Here is a 25,304-nt window from a genome sequence, read left to right as displayed (position 1 = left end):
GCCTAAGGTGGTCTTGAATACTTCAAGATGTGGATGAGAATAACCTTGAACTTCTGATCTTATTGCCTCCACATCCAGAGCTAGGGTAACAGATATGCTGTGGTGCTGGGGACTAAACCTTGAGCTTGAACCCTACCAACCGAGCTACATCCACAGCCCCAGAAGTGTCTTTTTAAATTGGTTTTTCAAGACGGGATTTCTCTGTGTAGCCCTTTCTGGAACTCACTGTGTAGACTCAAACTCAAGAGATCTGCCTGCCTCTGCCTTCAAACACTAGGATAAAAGGTATGCCACTACCACCCTGATAATCAGGTTTTTCTTTCCTCAGAGAGCTGCATGCCTGGCTTCTGGATGCCTACTTCTAGAGGGCTCAATCCTGAATTTAAAAAGTTACTGTGGCCTGGCTGTGGTGACACACGCTTTTAATCCCAGCACTTGGGAGGCAGAGGCAGATGGATCTCTGTAAGTTTGAGCCCCACCTGGCCTACAAAAGCGAGTTCCAGGATTGTTAGGGCTACCCACAGAGAAACCCTGTCTCAAAAGAGTTTATCATGTATGACATTATGTGTATGCAGGCATGCATGTACTGCAGCATGCATGACAGGGTAACTTGAAGAACTAGGTCCTACAATGACCCAGTACCCATCAACAGCATCACCTATTCATAACACTTGCATCCAGGGTTGTGATGTGGTCACTGTACTGATCTTAGACTTAGGAGGGAAGCAGTAGAGTCAAACAGCCTGTGTGGTGAGCAGTGAGCTATCACCATGGGTTTCTGCATTTCAAAGACAATCCAATGGGGGTAGTGGTATCCTCTTGACAAAGGGATCCCATCAAGCTCACTATCCCTTTTGATAGCAGAATTTCAGCTCTGTTCCCTTGGCTCAGAGATATAAAGCAGAGGTGACAATGGGTAGTAAAATTTCAACTTTATTTAGCCAATGTGTTCAATTCCAATATTATGGTAGAAATGCCTCAAGAATGGGCGTTTGATTCAGCCCCAGTGTCCTTGGCTGAGTCCCAGCCTGGGAATCAAGGGTCCCAGTTCTGCCTCACACAGGCCACAGGCCATGCTGGAAGAAAATCCAGCAGTCACAGAGTGATGTGCCCATAGCCAGCTGGTCGGTAGTCCTGACTTGAAGAGCGGGAGCTGTCCAGGCCTGGCCTGGGCCCAGCAGCCAGCCACACAGTCTCTCTTCCACACGTGGGGGACCCACCCTCTGACAGGATGCATTAAGTCCCAGGGTTAACTGAAAACTACAAAAGCCATGCTGCCATGGCAACACTAGTACAAGGTGAAGAGTGACCGTGTCCAACCCAGATCCATCACTTCCTACAGAGGGCAGGAAGGAGTCTCCGGGAGACTTCACGGTGGAGCAAGTGTCTCGATGTCAGACACTGTCTAAAAGATGAAATGTCTCACAGATGAAATTTGAAGCGGTAGCATAAACCTCTCTAACAGGAAAGACATTACCAGTGTGAGATCTCCAAATATTTCAGTGAGCACTTGGGACAAATCCACATATAAAAAAGTACATCACAATTAAAAAAAAAAAAATCAAAAACAAACAAACACACCAAAAGATAGCTCTTTAAGATGGGCTGGCCTGGAGAGAGATCCTTTTCCAAAATTGAAAAGCAAAAGAGACAGGTGTAAGTGTACATGTGTTAGATGAGTGTGGCTTCAGAAAGATTCCCTGGGTTCTGATGACACTCCCTCCTTAGGTGAGGCTCAGGCTCCGGAGATGTGGGCTGCTGGGAGCATGGCCCACCGAGGTTTGGGTTCAGGTGCCCAGATCTGACTTCTCCACTACAGTTCATCCTTTACTGCTTTCTGATCATCGTCTTCCTCCATGTCTGGCTCTAAAGCTTCTTCTAGGTCCACGTCCTGGATGAAGGAAGAAATTCCAGTTAAAGTACCAAAGCTGCATTGTGGCTGCCCTCAGTGAGACAAGCCCTCATACTAAGGACCTGGCTGCCATCACCAGTAGTAGCTCTGGTTGATGAGGGTTCTGAGCATGGTAAGGCATGAGGCTTCTGCATACAAGGCAAGATACAGCATGGCTTCCAGAGTCAGGAACCCCAGCTAAGCCCTCATGACCTCCAATGGGCATGGCTCTAGGAACTGCAAAGTTGCAGACCTGGTAGGGAAAAGCAGTTCCAGCACAAGTCCAAACCCTGACTGCTGGTCACTTCCCTGGCTGTGTGCTGTAGTGACAGGACATGCCACTTCACTCTACCCCACGCTTCTTGCTTCACTAGTGCTTCCAGGTGGACCTCAAGGACACATGCCTCACATGTCCTCAAGTCCCGCCCTATCAAATCCTGACCTGCCCTCTCCTTCCCCCAAATTAGCAACATCAAGTTTCCAAGTCAAAGCCTGAGCTAGTACCTCCCACAAGGACCCCGAGCTGATCACACTCACATCATCATCTCCTGCACCATCCTGGCCACCACTCTCCAGGAATTTCTTAAAACCGTCTAGTGTTCGCTCACCATTATAATCAATGACCTGTAGGAAATGAGCACAGAGGGTGAACTGGGCCCACACCACAGACAGCAGCTTCCCCTCCATACACAACAGCCCAGCTGAGCCCTGGGTGGAAAACGCACCGTTCTGTCTGCACTTGCCGGGAAGAACTTCAGTGTGGGGAAGCTGTGCACTTTGACAGCTTCCACCTCGTTGGCTGTCGAGTCCATCTTAGCAATGACGATGTTCTCGTGGTCCTTGTATGTCTCTCCCAGTTTATCCCAAATGGGGGCTAGCTGCTTGCAGTGACCACACCAAGGGGCATCTGAAAGAGAACAGTGCTGAGGGTCCATCCTGGATGGAGCCACCTGCAGATGTTTTCACTGTATGCTATAACCTGTAAGCCCCTATGGGGGACAGGCAGGGAAGCCAGAGACCCTCACTTACAGAATTCGACAAAGACGTTCTTTTTCTCGTCAAAAGCAACCTCTTCAAAGTTTTTCCCAACTAGCACTTTTACCGGCTGTTTGTCCCAGTCGTCAGGCAGTTCCTGGCTCATCAGGTGGGGCTAGAGGAGAGAGAGAGTAGTCAGGGGCAGCACTGGCCCATAATCCAATCCTGGCACAGCTGAGACACACACTGTCCTCCATAAAGCACCAGAGCTGATATTGCCAGGAATCTGGTGAGAAAGCTGAGTCTTCAACATAGACCATACAGGTGGTATCCTGGTGCTTGAAGCTTGGTACACGGTGAGGCTAGCACACAAGGGGGAGTTTGTCTACGGTCCTCTGGGGACTTATGCTAAAGTCTTCAGGCTTTGAAGGCAACCCTGCAGGAGGCACGGGACACCAGATCCCAGGGGTGGATCCTACTCTGCAAGGTGAGCTGTCACCACAACCCAGGCCCGACTCCACACCTTGATCTTGCCCTCCAGGAATCGGTGGCAAAATTCGGTGATCTTCTCAGCCGTTAGCTCATCTGACTCAGGTTTGTACTTGGTCATCTCTTCCTCTAGGGTGATAAGCCGCACAGCTGGACACTCCTCCTTCTTCAGGCCAAAGAACTCAAGGATGCGCTGGTTGTCAGTGTGGTCGCTGTCGATGAAGATAAACAGGATCTTGGGGGAGAAAAGGCACATTCAGATGGAACCTGGACACATGCTCACACCCCTGAAATGGCTTTGTACACCTTGAGCCTGGGGCTGCCTCACCAGAGTAACAGAGTTGGCCCAGTGGACCCCACAATGCAGACCCTAATGGGTAGCAGTGCGGGAGACTAGGCAGGCTTCTAGCTCCTGTGAAAGAAACCCATGTCCTAAGGTAGCCCACCTTGCCCTTGAAGCCCTCAGCTGCTTTCTTGAAGTTGCTCAGCTTGCCATCGTAGTCAGACACACTCTTGGGTAGGAAGAGCAGAATGTGTGTCTTGATTTCACCTCCAAAAATCTTTGGGGCTGTCTGTGGGACAAGTAATAGTTAGTGGGTCTGAGTCATGAGCAGTTCTCAGACTATTCTCTCAGTGGCCCTAGGGTCCCTACCACTCTGCCTTCAGAGAGGCCTCACCTGTTCAGTAAACTCGATGACCAAAGGCAGCTGGTTGTGCTTAATGAAGTCCAGCAGCTTCTCCTTGGTGACCTCACCCTCAAAGTTGTTGCGGCCTTCATCAAACTGCAGACAGAGAAGGGGCTGTGAGCTTTGCTGTGCCAGCCTCAAAGGACAGACACTAACTGTCCCTGAAGGCCTAAACTGGATGTAGCCATCACCTGGGACCAGCAGCCAGTCCACAAACGTGGTGGCTTGTTCACACCTCATGCCTGGCTGCTCATGGTCCTTCCACTGCTTTGACTGAATGGCATAGGCATGAGCTAATGCAGTCTCTGCAGGCCAAGGAAGCAACATCACTGCAGAGACTGCATGCTACAGAACACAGAGGAAGAATCTTCAGAGCTGAGTGCTAAGCAAGTAGCCACTTCTGCTTCAGAAACAGTGGCTCACAAAGCATGATCCTCCTAAGGATGAGGTGGAATGGGGGCCACAATGACAATAGAGGAATTCAGACCTTCTCAGGACATCTGCTAGATAAAGCTACTTTGAAGAAAAACAAAACGCTGGCTGGAGATGGCTCCATGGTTAAGAGCACTGGCTGTTCTTTCAGAGGACCTGAGTTCAATTCCTAGAAATTACCATGGCAGCTCACAACTGAGTCTAATTCCAGTTCCAGGGGATCCACTGCCCTCTTCTGGCCTCCAAAGCACCAGGCATACACATGGTGGTGCATAAACATATATGCAAGCAAATAATACATACATATTAAGTAAGTAAATAAAATCAATGCGTTTTTTTTTTTTTTGAGGGGAGGTGCATGCACACATGTTGAAAGTCAGAGGACAATTTGTGGAGTCAGTCTGTCCACCTACCATGTAGGTAATGGGGGATCAAACTTGGGTCATCAGGCTTTGTAGAAAACACATCTATATGCTGGATCCATCTCAATTGCCCTAAACTACTCTTTTTTTTTTTCCCCCCTTGGGACAGGGTTTCTCTGTGTAATTTTGGATCTTGCTCTGTAGACCAGGCTGGCCTTAACCTCACCATCCTCCCACCTCAGCCTGCTGAGTGCTAGGATTACAGGCATACAGCACCATGTCCAGTCAAAGCTACTTTCAGAACCACTACTGGTGCGTCTTCTCACTCCGTGTCCCTGGTTTGCAGCAAAGGGTGAGGGGCCTGCAGGATGTGTTCAGCACAGACCAGAGGAACAGAAAGAACTCAGCTACCTCCCAGCACACCAGATACAGAAAGAACTGGTGAACACATAAACACCAGTCACTTAGTCACTAAACTGACTTGACACAGAGAGTTAAGTTTCACCTAAGTGTTTACCTGACAACATGTAAAGAACTTATTTATTGATATTCTGATTTGCTTGAGACAGGTGTCTCACTATGTTGCCCTGGCTGTCCTCTAAAGCTTGCAGTCAGATGACTCTCCAACCTCAGCCTCTGGAGTAGACAGACAGCCACACATCACAAGCTCATCTACTGTAAGAAGAAAAACCCACTCATTCATTTCCAATAACACCTTAGGTCTACCCATTTCTTTTGTTTTGAGACTGAGTCTCATTATGTAGCACTGTCTGGTCTTGAGCTCTCAGCAATTCTCATGCCTTAGCCTCCAGAGTCCTGGGATTACAGGTGAGACACCACACTCAGCTATAGTTCTAACCTCTAACATAGCATGTATGACAATGGAATCCACACACACAAGCTCTCAGGATCCTTCACCACCACCACCACCACCACCACCACCACCACCACCACCACCACCACCACCACCACCACCACCACCACCACCACAGATCAAGGCATTCTGAGGTCACGAGGCAGAGAAAGCTATCCACCTCCACAGCTTCGGGACAGGATTGCTTAGACCATCCAAGGCATTGCTTCAGATAAGGAGTGGACAAGAAACAAGTTCTGCAGAGAAAGTGTTTCCTGTGCTTAAAACTTTTCAGGTGAAAATTCCATGAGCTCATCACTGCTCTGAAACTTCTGAAATGAGGAATAAAATTACACCCACCCCTTAGTATCTGCCTGGGCACGTGGTATTCCTTAACTCCTCCCATCCAAAATCCACACACCAAGTCCCTTATATAAAAGGTCATAGTATCTATGGCCTGCTGTTTACATCCTCTCCAGATGACTTTGTTTGAGACAGTGATTTGACAGCCCTGGCTGTCCTAGAAGTGACTATGCACACCAGGCTGGCCTCAGGCTCAGAGATCCAACTGCCTCTGGAGTACTGGGACTAAAGCCTGTGCTACCACACCTGGCAGATAACATAATCCTTCTCACTCTGTAGATCAGGCTGGCCTCAAACTCAGAGACCAGAGATCTACCTACTGCTGATGACATAATTTTTTTCTTTTTTCTTTTTTGGTTTTTCAAGGCAGGGTTTCTCTGTGTAGCTTTGCACCTTTCCTGGAACTCACTCTATAGACCAGGCTGGCCTCGAACTCACAGAGATTCGCCTGCCCCTGCCTCCCGAGTGCTGGGATTAAAGGCGTGGTCCACCACTGCCTGGCATGATGACAATGTAAATACTCTATGATTAGTTGTTACATTGTATGGTTTAGGCAATGACAAGGGAAAATAAAAAGCCTACTCATGTTAGGTACAGGTATAACTCTCCATTGTTTTCAGGTCTCAATTTTTAGCCTTGCCTGGCCTGGAACTTCCTATACAGGACTAGGCTGGTCTCAACTCCAGTGGTGGGATTAAAGCCCTACCACACCATGGCCAGCTTTTTTGATTTGTTTGGGGGTTTTTTCTTTGTTACTTGAGACAGGGTTTGTCCTGTACTCCAGGCTAACCTCAAACTTGTGTTTCCTCCTGCTCCAGCATGTTGAGTGCTGGGATTACAGACATGTGCCACCATGCCCAGTTTATTCCAAACACTTCTGAGCCAAGATAGTTGGATCCAAGGAGGTGGTAGGCTGACTACTCATCTTTTCTTACTGGCCACCTTCTACTACACTTCCCAAGTAACTTCAAGAGGAGGCAGGTGCTGGAGAGACAGCTCAGGGTGCGCGCTACTCTGGAGCACAGTGACACTCCCAGTACCTACATCGGTCAGTTCACAGCTGCCTATTAACTCCAGTTCCAGGGGATCCAAAGCCCTCTTTTCTGTACTTGTATGCACATACCCGTACAGCAGGTGTACAAATACACACATAACTAAAAACTTTTAAAGAAGAGGAGCAGGCAGTTGGGGACAGGGAAGGAACCCAGAAGTACTCATTTCAAACAAGCACAGGTTACAGGCATGGAAATGTGAAAACTAGCTGAACCCACTGTGCTCTTACACGCCACCTGAGCCCACAGGGTACAGGTGTCCTTGTTATCGTCCCCAAACCAGCCACAATGGAGAGGATACTGAATGGAATGCATTTGGAAAATGAGTTGGTTCCATCAGACACTCTCTCCAGGTATGATGCTGAGTCACCATTACCAACCAACAAGGCTCCTCCTCCAGCAGAACAATCCACTCCCACAACCTTTCACTGAAGGTTGCAAGCAAAACTGACTACCTGGTTTGGGCTGCTATCTTCTTGGCAATATAGCCACACAATTTGTTCCGTCTACTACTATGGCAAAAACAGCTCTCTGCCGGGCGGTGGTGGCGCACGCCTTTAATCCCAGCACTCGGGAGGCAGAGGCAGGCGGATCTTTGTGAGTTAGAGGCCAGCCTGGTCTACAGAGTGAGATCCAGGAAAGGCACAAAGCTACACAGAGAAACCCTGTCTTGGAAAAAAACAAACAAACAAACAAACAAAAACAGCTCTCATTCAGTTGGGGACTGCTGCAAAGGCCTGGCTTGAGAGTCTCATTCAGATACCACAACACTGTCTCTGCTATAAACAACAGCCCCACCAGGTCATGGCAGACATTATACCAGCGGCTCTGGCTGCCTTCCCTAGTTCCAGAGCTCTGTCTTCAGTCTAGGATGCATGTCATCTTCCAGGCAAGACAGAAAGTAAGCAGTGGCTGGCTGGCCTGGCCTGACTGGGAACTATCTGGCCCTGCTAGTCTGTCTCAGGGCAGACAGGAAAACCCAGTTCACTGGGTGGAAGTAGAGCTAACATCCCAAAGAGAAACAGTGGGAAGCCAACCTGGGCAACAGAGTAAGTGCATAACTTAAACAACAAATAAACAAGAAACCCAAAACAAAACCAAATCACTGGGTGTGGTGGTACATTCTGGAGGATCAGGAATTCAAGGGCAGGCTCAGCTACACATAGAGTTCAAAACTAGCCTGGGGTATATGACACACTACCTGGGGGAGGGAAAAAAGAATCAAGGGCTGGAATGGTGGCTCAGCAGTTAAGAGCAATGGGTGCTCTTCCAGAGGACCTGGGTTCAATTCCCAGCACCCACATGGCAGTTCACAACTGTCTGTAGCTCCAGTTCCAACACCCCCACACAGACATACATGCAGGCAAATGCACATAAAATTAAAAGTAAATTAAAAAAAGCCAACACGATCTTTAAGCTGGGTGGTGAGGGTACATGCCTTTTGTTTTTTTTCGAGACAGGTTTTCTCTGCGTAGCTTTGGAGCATGTCCTGGAACTCGCTCTGTAGACCAGGTTGGCCTTGAACTCAGAGATCAGCTTGCCTCTGCCTCAAGAGTGCTAGGATTAAAGGTGTGTGCCACCACTGCCCGGCTAGATGCACGCCTTTTTTTTTTTTTTTTTTTTTCTCGAGACAGGGTTTCTCTGTGTAGCTTTGCACCTTTCCTGGATCTCGCGCTGTAGACCAGGCTGGTCTCGAACTCACAGAGATCCGCCTGCCTCTGCCTCCCGAGTGCTGGGATTAAAGGCGTGCGCCACCACCGCCCGGCTTTTTTTTGGTTTTTTGAGACAGGGTTTCTCTATGTAGCTTTGTGCCTTTCCTGGAACTCGCTTTGAAGACCAGGCTGGCCTCGAACTCACAGAGATCCTCCTGGCTCTGCCTCCCGAGTGCTGGGATTAAAGGCGTGCGCCACCACCGCCCAGCTAGATGCACGCCTTTAATCCCATCACTCGAGAGGCAGATCTCTCAGTTTGAGGCCAGCCTGAACTATAGTGTGAGTTCCAGGACAGCCAGAGTTGTCACACAGAGAAACTCAGTGTGTATGTGTGTGGGGGTGGGGTGGGGGGGGTCTTTAAGGAGATGGAGTCAGGAGAACTACTACCATGAGTTAAAGTGAATTTCAGCCAGAAATAGCCAGCCAGAGCTACAGGCTAAGACCCTATCTTAAAAAGAGAGAGGGAGCACAGGAGAAGAGAGGGAAGGAGAGAGACAGAGTGGTTCCAACAGCCAACTTGGTTACAACTTGCCATAACCACCACTTTGTGTTGTTCAGGAGACCTAGTATATTGGCCGACACAGGAAGCTGGTCTACAAAGGCCACAGTATAAGGTGGCTGCCATAGCATGACTCCACAATGATACAGCAGAGCCTTCATCACCATCCATCCCATCAGCCCAGCTTGGTTCTCCCCAATATAAGCAGGCAACACCACCCCCTGCAGACCAACACCTGAACTGCTCAGGGCACAGCTGCCCAAGGGCCACTCACCTTCTTAAAGAGGACCACCCCATCCTTGTCCAGCTGGTACTTGGAGAACACTCCACTGTTGGATGTGATTCCAAAAGGTATGTCATCAACAGCCTCTGCTGCTAGCAAGAACTGCTTAGCAGAGTCTGACTCTACATCCTGGAAGAGGAATGGGAAGCAGAGGTGACTACACACCCCAACCTTCAGCAGTACCCAAGCCACCAGGACCCCTTCCTCTGTAAGGACAACGGACAGGCCAAACGGAATGCTAAAACTTTACCTTGAAGAAACCGATGACAACCACCTCACTTGAGTCCACCAAGGACTCCGCAGCTGCAGTGTCAGAGAGGGTTGTGGCAGCAGGGCCTGTTCGCTTCTTCAGCCAGTTCACAATGTCGTCAGCTTCCCTGCCAGCTACACCACAAACAAACGCAAGTTCCCGTGAAACAGGGTGTCACTGACCCCACCAGGCCATCTCTCTTTTGAGCTGTGCCTAGGAGGCTCAAGGTAGGCCAGCCCATCCCTAGAGCAAGATGTTCTCCTATAGAGGACTGGCTAGCCTCTGGATCCTAGAAGAGGCTCCCACGATTGTCAAAGGAAAGAGTGCAAACATCTGGAATGTAGGGCTTCCTCACTACCCATTTCTCCCCAGTCTGTGTGCATTTTCCAAATTTCCTTAAATACTAGAGAGTTTATTCAGTTCAGTTTCTGCTACAGTGCTCTCACACCAGGCTACACCCCTGGAGATGTGGTTAGTCAACTCCAGTGCTAGTTCTGCCAACCCTAAAACAGGCTCGACTAGACCCCAACACCCAGGGTGGGCCAGGTGTTCCTGTCTGGAACTTGCCCTATCCACTTCCCAGATGGGTAAGAACTGGAAAAATATTGTGTGCTTGAGCGCACCCAAAGCAGACGTGGTGAGGAGAAAGAAGGCCTGCTTCTTCCTTGAGGGAGAGGCTGATAGATGACTCTTTCCTCCTGGACTGGCCACTTGGACTAATCAAGGTAGGTCTGCACACTAGATTTACCATGATTCTGGAGTGTACCACTACTACCCGGCTAAAAAAAAAATTTTTTTTCTTTGAATTTTTTATTGTGAGGGCTTGGAGAGATGACTCAATTATTAAGAACACTTGCTGAAGCCAGGAATAGTAGCTCACACCTTGATTCCCAGCACTTGGAATCCCAGAACAGCCAAGGCTACACAAAGAAATCCTACCTCAAAAAACAAAAACAAAAAAGAAAAAAACAAAACAAAACAAAAAAAGAGTACTTGCTGCTTTTCAAGAGGACCTGGGTTCAGTTGTTAGGACCCACAATGGGTAGCCCACAACTTCCTGTTCTAGGAGATCCAACACCCTCTTCTGGCACAGAACACACAAGAGACACATATATACTAAGTTTTAGGAGCATGTGCACACAAACAAAAACAAAAACAAAAAATAAGTGGTGGTGGTGCATACCTTTAATTCCAGCACTCGGTTGGCAGAGGCAGAGGCAGGCGGATCTCTGTGAGTTTGAGGATATCCTGGTCTACTGAGTGAGTTCAAGGACAGGCTCCAAAGCTATACAGAGAAACCCCATCTCAAAAAACCAAACAAAAAACAAACAAACAAAATGTCACCATGTCCAGTTTACTTGGTGGTAGGGACTGTATCCAGGTCTTCATACATGCTAGGCAAGAACTCTATCAACTGAGCGCCATACTTTTCAGATGGTTTTTTATTTTGCTTTTTTTATTTTATGTGCATTGATGTGAAGGTGTCAGATCCCTCAGAACTGGAGTTACAGACAGTTATGAGCTGCCATCTGGGTTCTGGGAATTGAACCCAGTCTTCTGGAAGAGCAGCCAATGCTCTTAACCACTAAGCCATCTCTCCAGCTCCCTCAGATGGGGTCTTACTCTGTAGACCTGGATGGCTTGGAACCAACACCAGGCTGGCCTCAAACTTGTAGGATACTCCTGCCTCTGCCTCCCAGGTTCTGGCCACAGGTATGCCAACACATGACGTTCCAGACCAGGAACTTTCTACTCCAATAGTGAACTCATGTAAAAAGTAGAGACATCCTGGGGAGGTGACCAGAGTGGCTGACACTCAACAGCACAAGGCTGCTCAAATGGATATTTTATGAACATAGGCTATTCCATGAAACTGGCTTTGGAGATCCGAGTTTTCTTTTGCTAGTAGTAACTAATGAGTTGCCTACATGAAAATTGCTTTAGCAATGGCTGGGTGTCAGTATGAAGCTTGGATTTGCAGTCTGTAACCAACAACTAGGACGTTGTGACTGTGAAAGGGGCCCAAAAGGAGACGTGCAATGAGAATCATGTACGCTTGGCCTGGTATTGGCACACTGTGAATGATACTTACAAGCCACCCAAGTGTCACGCCTACACTATCTAGAAGCACCAATAGTTCAAAGCCCCGTGCATTCAGAGAGGCACTTGCCTCCTTTTCCTCATTGGTCAATCCTAAGATAAGCCTCAGCCAACAGGCTACTCTGTAGGTCATCCCAGACGTGACGCTTTTCCTGTCAGGTACTCCAAAAAGGGAACTTTCTTTCCATGGCCCTCAGATGCAAGAGTTGATACAGAGGGGCTGGAAAGATGGCTCAGGGGTTAAGAGCACACTGACTGTTCTTCCAGAGGACCTGGGTTCAGTTCCCAGCACCCACATGACAGCCCACAACTGTCTGTACTCCAGGATCCAGAACCCTCACACAGACATGTATGCAGGGAAAACACCAATGCACACTAAATTAAAAAAAATGAAAAAATGCTGATGTAGAACCCTTCTTTGAACAGGGTCCTCTCTAAACCTCTGAAAAGATTCCCTACCTCCAAGACATACTTCTTCTGGTCAGCTCCCAAAGCCTACACAATCATTAAAGGGCAGTGCTATGGTCACACCTGTATATTCCTTAGGAGAGGCCTTGTCTCCGTTCTTGAAGAACTTGATTGTAGGGTAGCCACGGACGCCATACTGCTGAGCCAGGTCCGACTCTTCTGTGGCGTCCACTTTTGCCAGTCGGATCTCAGAACCTTCTGCCTTCAGTTTCGCAGCAGCTTTGGCATACTCAGGGGCCAGAGCTTTGCAGTGGCCACACCATGGGGCATCTGAAAAAGAAAGCAGGACACTGGAAGGCAGTCCTTGACCCAGGTCTACTGCTTCCCTTCTACTTTGTACTTCCTTTCATAAAAACCTTATCAGCACACTAAGATAACCCTCTTAACGCATACATGAGACTGAGCTGATAGCTGGTTGTTCTTGGGCAATATCAGGACAGAGGCCATGAGCGACAACCAACTCCAACCCCTACTTTGCCCTGTGACCACCAACACAGCAAAACAATCCTGCCTTGTAACTTCCTATTGCCAGTGTATCCCTAGGATTTCCCATTAAGAATCCAGGGAAGGTTAAAAGGTTGCTGGCCCAGCACTATATCACCTAGCAAGAACGAGCCCAGATGCCTATCTGAAGCTGCTCTTTCTAGTGTGGGAATGTGACAATCTGTCAAGGCAGCCTGGCAGCTCTGTTGGAGTTCACATACTTGTGAAGAGAAGTAAAGCTTAGGATCTGGGATCTGGCCTGCTTCCCAGTGAGGAGGATATGGCAGGTTACACGTAGGGTGGGCATAGTAAATAGGGTTGGACCTGTTCTATCGGAATTGCTAATGCTCACACAGCCCGCCCTGTTTTTCCCGGCCAACAGAAGGATCGGGCCATGTGGACGTCGGGCATAATGACACCTTCCTGATTCTCAACCCCTCAGTCACCCTCAAGGAGCCTTGAACACAGCGATTTCCACTTCGGGTAAGAAGGATGCTCTCTGGAAGGCTGGAAGCAGGGACACTGACAGTAGGTGCTCCCAGCGAGGTGCAGCCCGGGACCCGCCAGCCTGTGCTCCACGGGGCGAGCTACGGGCCACCGCACCGAAGAGGGGCCGGCCGCGCAGGGCAGTGCTGGGTGCCACCGAGGGCGGCCCTGAGCTGCGGTCTGTGGACCAGGGGCCCTGCCCGCCCAGGCCAGCGGCTCACTCACAGAACTCCACCAGCAGGTAGTTGTGCGCCGCCAGCGCCTCTTCGAAGTTGCTCTTCTTCAGCACCAGGACGTTGTCCTCCTCCTCCGGGACGTCGGCGCCCACCCTGGCCACCCAGGCCAGGGCCAGGCACAGCAGAGAACGGCTCAGCATGTCGGACGTCAGCAGCGGGCAGGTCGGTTAGGTTGGCGCCGCCGGGACAGCCAAGGCGACGAGAGCGCGCGTAGCTCCAGACCTCGCCTTTATAAATCCTGGGCCGGGGACGCGCCCACACCTCCCCCTCGCCGCGCGCGTCAGGCGCCGCGCGCATGCGCCCTGCACAGCCGTCTGATTGGTCGAGGAGCCGAGCGGCCCGCCCTCTTCGTGCAAAGACTGGACACCCACTCAAGGCTTGGCCGCAGAGTCCAGAAAGACACGGGGCCTTCCCGTCCCCGCCTAGGATTGGCCGGGGTGCGCGCGCGTGCGCGCACACACACTGCATTCCCCAGCCCCTGATTGGCTGGCAGAGGCGAACTTTCTCTTTCTGGACTTCTGACTGGCGACTTTTCCCACGCCTTCCATGCGTCTGGAATGGCCGCGGCTTCCCACTGCCGGCCCTGCGGCTCCTGATTGGCCGAGAGATGCGCGCACCCTGCGCGTTTCTTCGTCGAACGTGGCAGTGGGGTGGAGTCCCGGGCCCTTGGGCGGAGCTACGCCTGCGCCTCCGAAGCCCCTCGTGTTGCATTCTGACTGGACCGCGTCTCCGTACTGGCGCCGCCCCCGCGCCGCCTCCCGGAAGCATGGTGATACAGTTTCCTGTATGCGTGCGGCCCGTGCAGTCGTGCCCACGTCCTGGGCGGTGTGCCTCCAGGCTCGGGGGTCCATTCGCTCCTAGGCCTGACGGTTGTCGCCATCCAGTGGGCGTCGCGGTCCCAGCCAGGTGTCCCCAGAGCCTGCAGGCACGCTTTCCGGGCGCTTTCTCTTTGGGTTTTTCGAGAAAAGGCTTTTCTGTGTAGCCCTGGCTGTCCTGGAACTCACTGAGGTGCTCCTGCCTCCTGAGTGCTGGGATTAAAGGCGTGCGCCACCACCGACCCAGGCGCTTTTCGCTCCTTGGTTGTCCGAGGCTCGTGTCCGCGGGAATACGGCCCCCGATACCGCGCGGAGTGGAGTGTGCTCCAGACTTCGGAGGCCCGAAAGGAGAGTGGAGAAAGCAGCTCCATGTCAGGCTTTAGATGTTTAGACTACATGTTGAAATGGCATTTGTGCGTGTTGGGTTGGGTTAATAATGGAAACTCTGGCTTCTGTAAACCAGCATTTAGGGTTACATAAGAGACTCACATTTTATCTCGGCTTATTCCAGGCTCATCATCTATTCACTGTCTTCTTTTGGGTTTGAGTCTCTCTAGCCCTGACTTGCTTGGAATTCACTGGCCTCGAACTTGAAGCGATACTTCCAAGCCCTGCCCCAGCCTGCTGAGCGCTGTGATTACAGCTGTGAGCAATCCCTGTCAGTTTTCGGCCCACCCTTCTTTCTCCTTACTGCTCAACTCCTGTCACCCGACTTCTGCACCCCACCCTCGGACCCTCTACTCGCCCTCTTCTGGCAGTCTCCCCCTTTTTTGCGCTTCCTGCTACAAAATCAATTCTGCTAGTTAAGGGTCATTAGAAAAGGGAAACGCTCCCATATTAAGTGCATACATTGACTAATATATTTATTACATTATTATTATAGTTATTACATTGACTAATATACTGCTCTCAGAAATGGTGAAAACTGAAATATGCTTTTGTATTTTGATAGTTTCTTTTGGACACTGTAAATGAGGGCATGTGTCACCTTTCCTACATGGAAATCCCTTTAGAGTTTCTTACCTTGAAAACCAAGTCTCCTGTGCCTCAACCACATCCAGTGTAGGAAGAGTGAGAGTCAGATCCTGGAGGGCTCAGATGTGCCCTTGAAGACCACTCTGAGGACGCCCTCTCCTCCCCAGTCCAGCAGCAGCTGCGTTAGGTGCTTGTCCCTTTCTCTGCCTAACTGAAGTGCCTGTACACACTCCTGCTCTTTGGTATGATGGAGGTTGCTTCCCGTCTGCTGCACCATCTCTCAGTGTTTTTGTGGTTACCTTGACCTGTTTTACAGACAATGATTTGGAGCCAAGACGAAGAAAGTCGGCTGTTTCCTTGTAATCCCAGCATGAGAGAGGCAGATCGATAAATCATGTTTTAAGTCTCTCTCTCATTCTCTCTCTCTCCCCTCCCCCATCCTCTACCCCGCTTCCAACCAGCCTTATTGAGACCATCCAGGCCCTGAATTTCAGCAATCCTACTACCTCTGCCTCCTAACTCACTGGGATTACAAGTATGTTCAAATACACCTGGTGAATACCAGGAGCTGAAGGACAGCATGGGTTACTTGAGACCTTGTCTCAAAAAAAAAAAAAAAAGTTTCAGGGTTTTGGTAGCAAATACTAGGGATGGGATGTTTTGTCTATGAAAGGGAACAGAGTAGGAGGGTGTGAGTATGTTAAAGACAACTTGCCTCCAGGACACAGAGGTAAATATAAAAAAGAAATGGACCGAGTAAAGAAAGAGCATTCCAGATGCATACAAGACAGATCGAAGTAGATAGGACTACATCTCAGCTCACCTCTGGGCTGCCAGCAGCAGACACAGGATGGATAAGGCTCTCAGTGTAGGCAGCTGCCCTATCTACATAAGAGTAGGGCTACTGACATTGTGTGAAAAGAGGGGCCAGCCCTGAAGCATGTTGTCTCCTGTATAGTCACAGAATCTTAGACTGATGAATGTCTGCTCTTTCCGCATTGGTCTTCTACACAGACCCAAACACAAACACAGCACTGTGAGTTCTTGAGAAGCCAGAAGGAGGCCTGAAATTCTTGGGCCCTCTGGGTTTGTTGAGTAGTCTCATAACATACAGGTATTATGAACTCAAGTTGGATCATCTAAACATCTTGGCCTTGAGGGCCAAACTGATAATTTACTTTTGCTCCCAATCCTGTCTTATACCTTCTGAGAGCAGCTCTCACTGTGGAAGAGGTAGTATGGATACCTAGAGTACAGGTCATGCAAGACCCACACTGGCTGTAACACATTTCTCTGGCCATTGGAAATATATCAAAATATCCTTCAGGAAAGAATCTCACTCAGAGAAAGTACTCATTAACTAAGGGTTGAGTTATTGATCATTTTTGGTTATTACTGTTAGGAGTTCTCAGAACCAAGCAACTCCTTTTCAGCTGGCAGGATGAACAGCAGATTGATGCTACTGGTCACAAGATCTGTGCTAGAGGGTGAACTGGGAGTGCTGGGGACGAGTGGGAAGCAGGACAGGGCGTACACGGCCCCGTGAGTGTAGTAGCTTTGGTTGGTACAGGATGGTGCTGGGCATGGGGAAGGTTCTTGTAAATCAAACTGGCTGATAATTACTGCTTATCAACTGGTCTGCTCATCAACTGGTACCACCTACAACCCATCACCTTCCTCAGGGAAGGAGGCCTGTCTGGAGGTGGCTGAGACGCTAGAAACCTGGGGATTCCTGGGAGTCATGGATAGAGAGAAGTTGGTGGGGGAAAGAGGTCAGGCCTTGGAACACACCACAGGAACAGGTAGGGGTGAGATAGGGAAGATCTAGTTAGACTTGGGACCTAAGAAACACGTCATGCACTTTATTAGACCATCGTAAGTTGACCTGCACAGGGAGGAGTCAGAGCAAAGTCCTAGTTGTTGGCAGTGTGCTTGCACACTTGGCACTCAGGGTCTGAGTTCACACACCTACCAGGCCAGGGCAGACCTGGAGCTGTAGGATTGTTTCTTAGTCCAATTCCAGCTTCAGAAGGCCGTGTTTGATAAACAGAATTGCTGACAGAATAAAATTTTGAAGGGTGATCTAGGAGAGTTGACTGGCTGGTCCTGTATTTGTCTGTAAGGCTGCAAAGCTTGGGGAAAGGGCCTCACCCTGCTCAGGCCTGCCTGACTGCTGGTGCCAAGAACATTTCTGGGAGAGGCTTGGGTCAACAATTTGACTGCCTACTGCAAGGGGCTGCTATTATCAGGTCAGTGTCAGGCAGAAGCCTGGCTCTGGTATTCTGTGGGCTTCCACGGACCTGGTAAAGATGGTTGACACGGCCCGACTTGTGATCAGCTGTCAGGGGCAAGATAAAAAAGCATCACCTGACCAGCTGCGGTAGTTTCACTGCACTGGTCAACATTGGTGGACCCCAAAGGCAAGACTGGGAGGGCTGCAGGGAAGCAGCTGACCACTAGCTGCATGAACAGTACAACCACTTTACTGAATGGAAGGTTCTGGAGTGACTCCTGCTTGATATTGGTCACCGTATACACATCCCTGTAAGGGCAGGGAGGGGCCTTGAGGTTACTAGATGTCTTTCAATGTGCTCAGAGGCAGACAAGTAATCCTGCCTCTGGTCACTTGAGGACTATGCAGGAGCTAGTGTTGCACTGGTTAAGGACCAGTGGCTTTTAGGGTTCCAGTACAAGCTTCCATGTAGTGCAATGGTCCTGTCCCTCTATGTAGCCTTGTAGGTGCTCTAGAGAGCCCTCTATTGGAGATATGGGGTGATGCTTCCATGGTGTTGACTTCCTGATCCAGCCAGCATGGAACACTTGCACACACAAGTTGTGCAGACCCACATCAAGTCCCTCAAGGTTCTAGATCTTTCAGCAGGGTTCCTATTCCATAGACATCTCCTGTGAGATAACCCAAATGATGTACCCAGGGGTGGCATGCAAGGCTCCAATACTGAGGGCAAGCTCCTGCTAGGGTATGCTGATCCAAGCAATCCGCTCTATGCCCAGGGCCAACAGTGTGACCCTTAACTCCAATCCCAACTGCCAGCCAGGGTCTAGGTTTATGAGTCATGTCACCCATGGATCTGGTGTTTGTTTTATATTCACTTCTCTACAGGAAGCCAGTAGCAAAGACACAAGGCTGTTAACAGCAGACAACCTCTTAGCCAGGGAATATCACCTGAGGGACCTCCACCGGAGTCTTGCCATTCCCTCCAAACCCCACAAGTAGCATAGAGCACACCACCCCAGACTCCTTCAGGGGTGTTTATTTCCCAGTCAGAAGAGAAGCAGGGACAGGCTCCTCTGCCTGTTGAGGCCTAGGCCTGGCAGACACCACACGGGGACCGGGGATGGGGAGGGGAGGCACAGGAGACAGCTCCCAACTGTGTGCACTTGGTCCCACGTTTGTCCTGGCTGGGTCCGGGGAGGGCCTGCCCAGGGATGGTGGCACCAAGAGCCAGGGCAGAGGCATCAGGCCAGCTGGCCCAAATGGAGGCAATAAATACTGACAGGCCAGGCACGAGGTTCAGGCCATAGGGCCCAGGTGAGACAAGTAAGGCTCGGCTGGCTTTGTCCCTCAGGGGCTCTCTGTGGGGACAGGGGCTTTGAGTGCTGCCTACAAGGACAGAGAAGGCAGAGGAATGAGGCACCCTATCCTGCCTCCTAGATGGGGTTGGAGGCATTGAGTTTTGGCAATTGACCCTCCCCTAGCTACTGGAGCCACCCTCAACCCTGGCCATTGGGAGCGGGAACGAGCTGGCCAGGCCTGCAGGAAGCAACAGCAGCACACCCCAGGCCTCTCGGGGTGGGTCACCAGGATGGGGATGGCAGACAAGGCAAGGACAGGGGAGACCACATGCTCATGCAGACAGGGGAGTTAAGAGTTAGTGACGGCCCCCAGCACACGTTCCACATGTTAAGGCATCATGGTTAGACAGTGACTGACAGTGATGGATGACCTGGCCAGGGAGTGGTGGGGCTAGAGGACAGACAGACAGCCCTTCCCCATGCTGAGGAACCTAGCTCAGCTGGGGCAGAGACAAAGTTGGCTGGGCAACCCAGACAGTGTTCCATTCCATTCTAGAAGCCAGGGCCTGAGGAAGGGAAGACAGAGGGAACCTGGAGGTACACAGCAGATTGGAGGCCTAGGCTGGGACCCCTCCCCCACTGCACAGGCAGAAGCAGCAATGTGACACTGGAGACCACAGGGGCCTGCAGGCAGGGGGTGGGGGAGGGGCAGACAGAAGAGCTGCCTGCCTGAGTGGACCAGGGAGGAATGGTGAGGGAGGGTCCTGTCAGCACTTTGGTTTGGGGTGGGTAGGGGTCTAGGGTGGGGCATGTCGGTCCTTCTGTCTGTCCGTCGCCCTGCCCGCCTCCCAGCTGGAGCTCAGTCCTTCCATTCCTTTTTGATGGTGAGATTCCACTCCCAGGACAGGTGGTCAGTCTTGTCATCATCTGTGAAGCGGGACTTGATGTTGTAACTGCCCCGAGCAAGCATGCCTTTGGGGGCCTCCTCCATGGGTGTCAGGAACTCGTACTCCTCAGCCCGGGGCCCATAGCTCCCGACCATATAGTCAGTCTTGTCAACTGTGGGACAGGAAAGGCATGGTTACTGGTGATGCGAACCCCTCCCAAACCCAGACTTCCCACTCTATAGGTCCATCCACTTACTTTTGACCCCTTTCCTATATGTGTGCTGGATGTACTTCATGCCTGACACGATCTCTCTGTTCACCTGTGGGGACATAGAAGGAGGGTCAGCTGGCTCCCCAGTCCTGATCCTCTGCCCCTCTTTGCCAGGACTCCCAAGGCCTCCATCTTACCCGGAAAGAGATTTTTATCCGGTACTCCACACCTTCCTTCAACACAAATGACTGTTTCTTGAAGCTCTCCAGATCACCTGTATTGGGGAGAAGGCTCAGTTGATTGCTTGGAGGCTTTCCATCCTGCCCCTACAATCACTTTCGGCAGGCCCTTCCTGACACAAAGCAGAGTTTTGGAGAGCACCTAGCTGCACTTCCCCTCTGCCCCACCAGAGGGCACCCATGTAGAAAATTATTTTTAGGGGCAGCGGCTGGATGCCAGCTGGCCCCACCCAGGAGCTCCAATACCCACTCACCTGTCAGGTCCAGTTCCAGAGGGCCCGGTGCGGTGCTGCACACCAAGGTCAGGCGGGTCACAATGACGTTGGGGACATTGGGGTCTGGAGAGTAAGAGTCAAGAGTCAGGGGCTGGAGAGAGGGCTCAGAGGTTAAGAGCACTGATTGCTCTTCCAGAGGACCAGGGTTCAATTCCCAGCACCCACATGGCAGCTAACAACTGTCTGTAACTCCAAGATCTGACACCCTCACCCATACATGCAGGCAAAACACCAATAAAAAAGAAAAAAGGTCATATCCCCATTCCTTAGATTTTTTTTCCAACTCCCTGGGAAGAGGGAGGCAGACTAGAAAGGGAGTGGTGACAGGGTCAGGTGACATCCTTACTCCTATCCACTTACCTGCAGAGACAGCCACGCGGCCCAGCAGGGCTTCCTTATACTTTCGAAGGCTCTCATCATCCTTGTCCAGTTCCTGGATCTCCTGGATGCTCTTCTGGGCTGGGGGCTTGTAGTTGACAGAGTGCTCATCTTCCTCATTCTCAGCCGCTATCTGGGCAAGCTGCTCAGCAGTGGGTTCCTGTTCTGCCATGCTCACCTCTAGCCTGGGACACCTGTGGATGGGGAGTGAGCAGGGCTGTGACAACCTGGAGGCATTCCAACCTAGAGAGACCCTGACACCTGCAGGGAATGATGGAGGCAGCCATGCGGGGAACTTTGAGCGAAGAAGTTGCTGCCACTGCCCAGCTAACTCAGAGGCTACACCCCGAGTACATCAGAAGCAACACAATGGGGACCACAGCCTGTTCCTCAGAGAAGAAAACACCTTTCCTCCCCATACAGAATAAGTAGCCTCCAGACCGAACTGAACAGGCAGACGCATCGCTAAATCCCTTGGGTCCTGCTCCTGCCCCTAACTGCCCAGGCGCTAATCCCAAGACACTCCTACTGGGTCATGGAGGTAAGTTCTCTTCTAACGGGATGCTCTATGTCTTAGCCACGTGCAGGAAAAGGGTCTGTTCGTTCCTGCCAATGGAATACTGTCCTAAGCTCAACTATGAGGCGACCGCTTAGAGCCCAAAGGAGATCCTAAATATGCAAGCCTGTCCTCGATCGTGAGGGTCTGCAAATGCAACTTGGGAGCTGGTGCATCGCTTGCAAATAATTTCATGAACCTGTTTCTGGGCCCCGACTCTAACGCGTCAGTGGCGGTGCAGAACTAACCAGGACGGAAGCGCCCCGGGTCCCTTTCAGTTCCGCAGATCCCCAAATGTCTCCCAGAAACCCACTCGGATCCCTGCAGGCGATGCGCAGTGGTCAGGGAACAGCCCTGACACAAGGCCCCACGCCGTCGTCCCTCTGAGAGGTGTCCGCCAAAGAAACAGATAAAGCGGCGGTCCGGTCCAACACCAGGAGGCTCCAGGCGACCCCGCCCGACGCGGCCAAGCGTGGCCGCGGGCGACAGCATCCAGGGCGCGGCCCGCACTTCCGCAGGCCCGCAATCTGGGCGGGGCGGGGCCGCGCGGCGGGAGCTCCGGGCGAGGCCCCACGCCGGATCACGCCCGCGCGGGCCGGGATTGGGTCCCACTGGCACCTGGCGCCCAGGCCTGAGCAGCGGCGGCCCTTCGGGCAGCACCTACGAGGCGCCCCCGGCCCGCCCCGCCCGCTGTCGTGACCGCGCCCCGCCCGCAGCTCCGCAGCGGCCGGGGTCGCGGCACAAAGCCAACCCACTCCCCCCGCTCGCGCGCCGCGCCGCGCCAAGCAACGCGCCCACTCACCGGAGGCTCGACCGCCGCTCTCGCGCTCCCTCCCGCACCAAGTGACGAACGTCGTCCGCCGCCCGCCGCTCGGACGGTCACTTCCGGGGTCACAAGACTTCCGCTCTCGCGGGCGGGGTCGCCATGCGCATGCGCCGGCAGGGGGCGCCGCTCGGCGCCGTCGCCATTTTGCGGCGGGCCTCGTGGGCGCGTCCCGCGTGGGCTGGCGGGATCGCGCCGTACATCGAACGTCTAGTACTTGTGTCTGTGTGACGAGCGCCTTTTCTTCCAGAGCAGCGTCGCGCGGCCACTTTGTGGCTCCCAGGGTTCCGTGATTGCTGCGCCTGGGCCTTGTCCCATTGTCCCTGGAATCGGCAGAACCGGGGTCCTCCGATGCGGCGGCACCTTGTAACTGTGCCGCCCGCGCACTGCTTTGGAGGCTGCGTGCCCTCCCGAACCCCATGGATTTCAGTTTTAAGGACAGGACATCCTTACTGGAGGGAGGGCCTGGCCGGGGCTTCCCGTTGTGTGGCTGAGCCAGCCGCTCCAGTTCCTCCTGAGAATTCAGTTCCTGCTACTCCGTAAGAGCACTCCATAGTGCCCTTTCCCAAGGGTAGCCTCACACTGAGAGGAGGCAGGAACTTAAGGGAATCTACAGGAATTTCTGTAATCCAACAGAAACTATCACTTGGTCCTCTGTTGGGCATACCTGCCCTGTGGTATCTAGGAAACAGTTGCTGGCCCCGGTCATCAGGTTTAAAAGAGAACATTAGGAATCCAGTGGTCCCTCTGTCTTCAACGATATGGCCGAGTTATTTCATCCAAGCCCTTATATCCTCTGGCCACACATCGCAACTCTGAAGCAAACCAACTACTGTCCTTTCAAACTTGACTATTTCGTGTAGTGTTTTTTGTCTCTAAGGAAGACGGATCTGCAATACCCTATCCCTGCTCTTCTATGGAAAACTATTTCACAACCAAACTCCATCAACACGATTATTCCCACTCTTATTCTGTGATTTGGCTTGCCTTTTACAGACACACACACACCCACACACACACACACACACACACACACACACACACACACACACGTGCCCAGGAGTGTGCCAAGCTAGCTTTTCAGGAGGCTCATGGTCCTGCACCAGGGTGGGCCTAGTTGATTGAACTCTGACTCACCCACAGCTTCCTAGTTTGAAACACTTGGCTCCAAGTGCAAATCTTCTAAAGAGGCTTCTTTTTGTGCCTTTCCTGGATCTCGCTCTGTAGACCAGGCTGGCCTCGAACTCACAAATATCCGCCTGCCTCTGCCTCTCGAGTGCTGGGATTAAAGGCGTGTGCCACCACCGGCCGGCTTTTTTGGTTTTTCAAGACAGGGTTTATCTGTGTAGCTTTGGAGTGTGTCCAAGAACTCGCTGTATAGACCAGGCTGGCCTCAAACTCACAGAGATCTGCTTGCCTCTGCCTCCCAAGTGCTGGGATGAAAGGTGAGTGCCACTACCTTTTTTTTGTTTTTTTTTTTGTTTGTTTGTTTTTCCGAGACAGAGTTTATCCATGTAGTTTTGGTGCCTGTCCTGGGTCTCCCTCTGTAGACCAGGCTGGCCTCGAACTCAGAGACCTGCCTGGCTCTGCCTCCCGAGTGCTGGGATTAAAGGTGTGCACCACCATTGCTCGGCTTTTTTATTTTTTAGATTTATTTTTATTTTATGTATATAAATGAAGCGCAAATCTGTTTAGTCTTAAAAAAATAAAAACCCGGAGTCAGATATTGAGAGTGAAAGCTGAAAGATCAGAGACGAAGAGCAACCAGCCACTAGAGTTCTTACCTCTGTGAAATCTCAGACTGAATGGGGAGCCAACTTCCTGATTCCACCCTCCTTATATTCTTGTCTCCACCTCCCAAGTGCTGGGATCAAAGGCATGATTTCCCAAGTGCTGGGATTAGAAGTGTGTGCCACTACAGCCTGGCCTCTATGGTTAACTAGTGGCTAGCTCTGCCTTCTGATCTACAGGCAAGCTTTATTTGTCAGAATACAAACAAGATATCACACAACATATAAATGCTTTGCCAGCATGTATGTCTTTGCACAGTGTGTATGCAGTACCCACAGAGGTCAGAAGAGGGCGTTGGAAGCTCTGCAATTGGAGTTGTGCTAGTTGTGAGTGCTAGGAATTGGACCTGAGACCTCTCTGCAAAGGACCCAGTGCTCTAAAATGCTGAGCTGTCACCTCCAGCCTAACCCTGCCTCCAAGCTTTTCCTACTACGGTGATTGACATTTGAAAAAAAAAAAAATTAACAACAAAAATCTTTAAAAATTCAGTCAGTATTTTCCCTGATTGTATTGTGAATTCTTTTAGTTTGCATCATAATTTATAAGGTTTGATGCTTAAAAATACTGATGGAGGATGGTGGTGGAACACGCCTTTAATTCCAGCACTTAGAAGGCAGGCAGATTTCTGTGAGTTTGGGGCCAGCCTGGTCTACAGAGCTAGTTCCAGAACAACTAAGGGTATACAAAGAAGCTGTCTTGGCGGGCAGTGGTGGCACATGAGTTTTAATTCCAACACTCGGGAAGCAGAGGCAGAGGCAGGTGGATCTCTGTGAGTTTGAAGTCAGCCTGGTCTACAGAGTGAGTTCCTGGACAGCCAGGGCTACACAGAGAAACCCTGTCTTGAAAAGCCAAACAACAATAACAACAAAGCAACTAAGACATATATATATAGTTAGGTATGCACACACATACACGTTTACAAAATAAGGGTCTGGAGAGATGGCTTGGTCGCTCGCAGTATGCATATCAGGCAGCTTACAACCACTTGCAACTCCAGTTCCAAAAGACTCTGCCCTCCAAGGGCACTTTCCTGTATGTGGTATAAGTAAAACTCATACAGCCTCCATCCCCCCAACACACACATACATAAATCTTCAAAAAGCACAAACTCCAGCATTTTCGTTCAGTCTTTCTTTTCTTTTCTTCTTTTTCTTTTTTTGCTTTTTGAGGATTTCTCTGTGTAACAGCTCTGGCTGTCCT

The 25,304-nt window shown here is 51.1% G+C and overlaps 2 protein-coding genes across 4 annotated transcripts; both read right to left on the bottom strand.

The window, feature by feature from the left end:
* Positions 1–917: 917 nt before the first annotated feature.
* P4hb (prolyl 4-hydroxylase subunit beta) lies at positions 918–13,880 on the bottom strand. Its single transcript, XM_052756864.1, has 11 exons — positions 13,610–13,880; positions 12,479–12,685; positions 9,848–9,981; positions 9,589–9,726; positions 4,033–4,137; positions 3,802–3,927; positions 3,390–3,590; positions 2,921–3,041; positions 2,617–2,798; positions 2,429–2,515; positions 918–1,891 (listed from the first exon to the last, which is right to left on the bottom strand). The coding sequence occupies exons 1-11, from the start codon at positions 13,758–13,760 to the stop codon at positions 1,814–1,816; spliced, it is 1,530 nt and encodes a 509-aa protein (XP_052612824.1). The 5' UTR covers positions 13,761–13,880; the 3' UTR covers positions 918–1,813.
* A 4,784-nt stretch (positions 13,881–18,664) lies between these two features.
* Arhgdia (Rho GDP dissociation inhibitor alpha) lies at positions 18,665–22,421 on the bottom strand. Of its 3 annotated transcripts, none has more exons than XM_052756866.1 (6): positions 22,293–22,421; positions 20,917–21,128; positions 20,536–20,619; positions 20,240–20,316; positions 20,088–20,151; positions 18,665–20,003 (listed from the first exon to the last, which is right to left on the bottom strand). In XM_052756866.1, the coding sequence occupies exons 2-6, from the start codon at positions 21,104–21,106 to the stop codon at positions 19,804–19,806; spliced, it is 615 nt and encodes a 204-aa protein (XP_052612826.1). In that variant the 5' UTR covers positions 21,107–21,128; positions 22,293–22,421; the 3' UTR covers positions 18,665–19,803. The 3 variants fall into 3 exon arrangements, with proteins under 3 accessions (XP_052612826.1, XP_052612825.1, XP_052612827.1); XM_052756865.1 differs by lacking the exon at positions 22,293–22,421 and adding an exon at positions 21,804–22,067; XM_052756867.1 differs by lacking the exon at positions 22,293–22,421 and adding an exon at positions 21,739–21,851.
* Between the last annotated feature and the right edge of the window lie 2,883 nt (positions 22,422–25,304).

This window comes from Peromyscus californicus, unplaced genomic scaffold (assembly GCF_007827085.1).
Source record: "Peromyscus californicus insignis strain IS unplaced genomic scaffold, ASM782708v3 Scaffold_3__1_contigs__length_106647218, whole genome shotgun sequence".
Taxonomy (NCBI): Eukaryota; Metazoa; Chordata; class Mammalia; order Rodentia; family Cricetidae; genus Peromyscus; species Peromyscus californicus.
The sequence above is the reverse complement of the archived record's forward strand: the minus strand, read 5'-3'. Positions and strand labels throughout refer to the sequence as shown.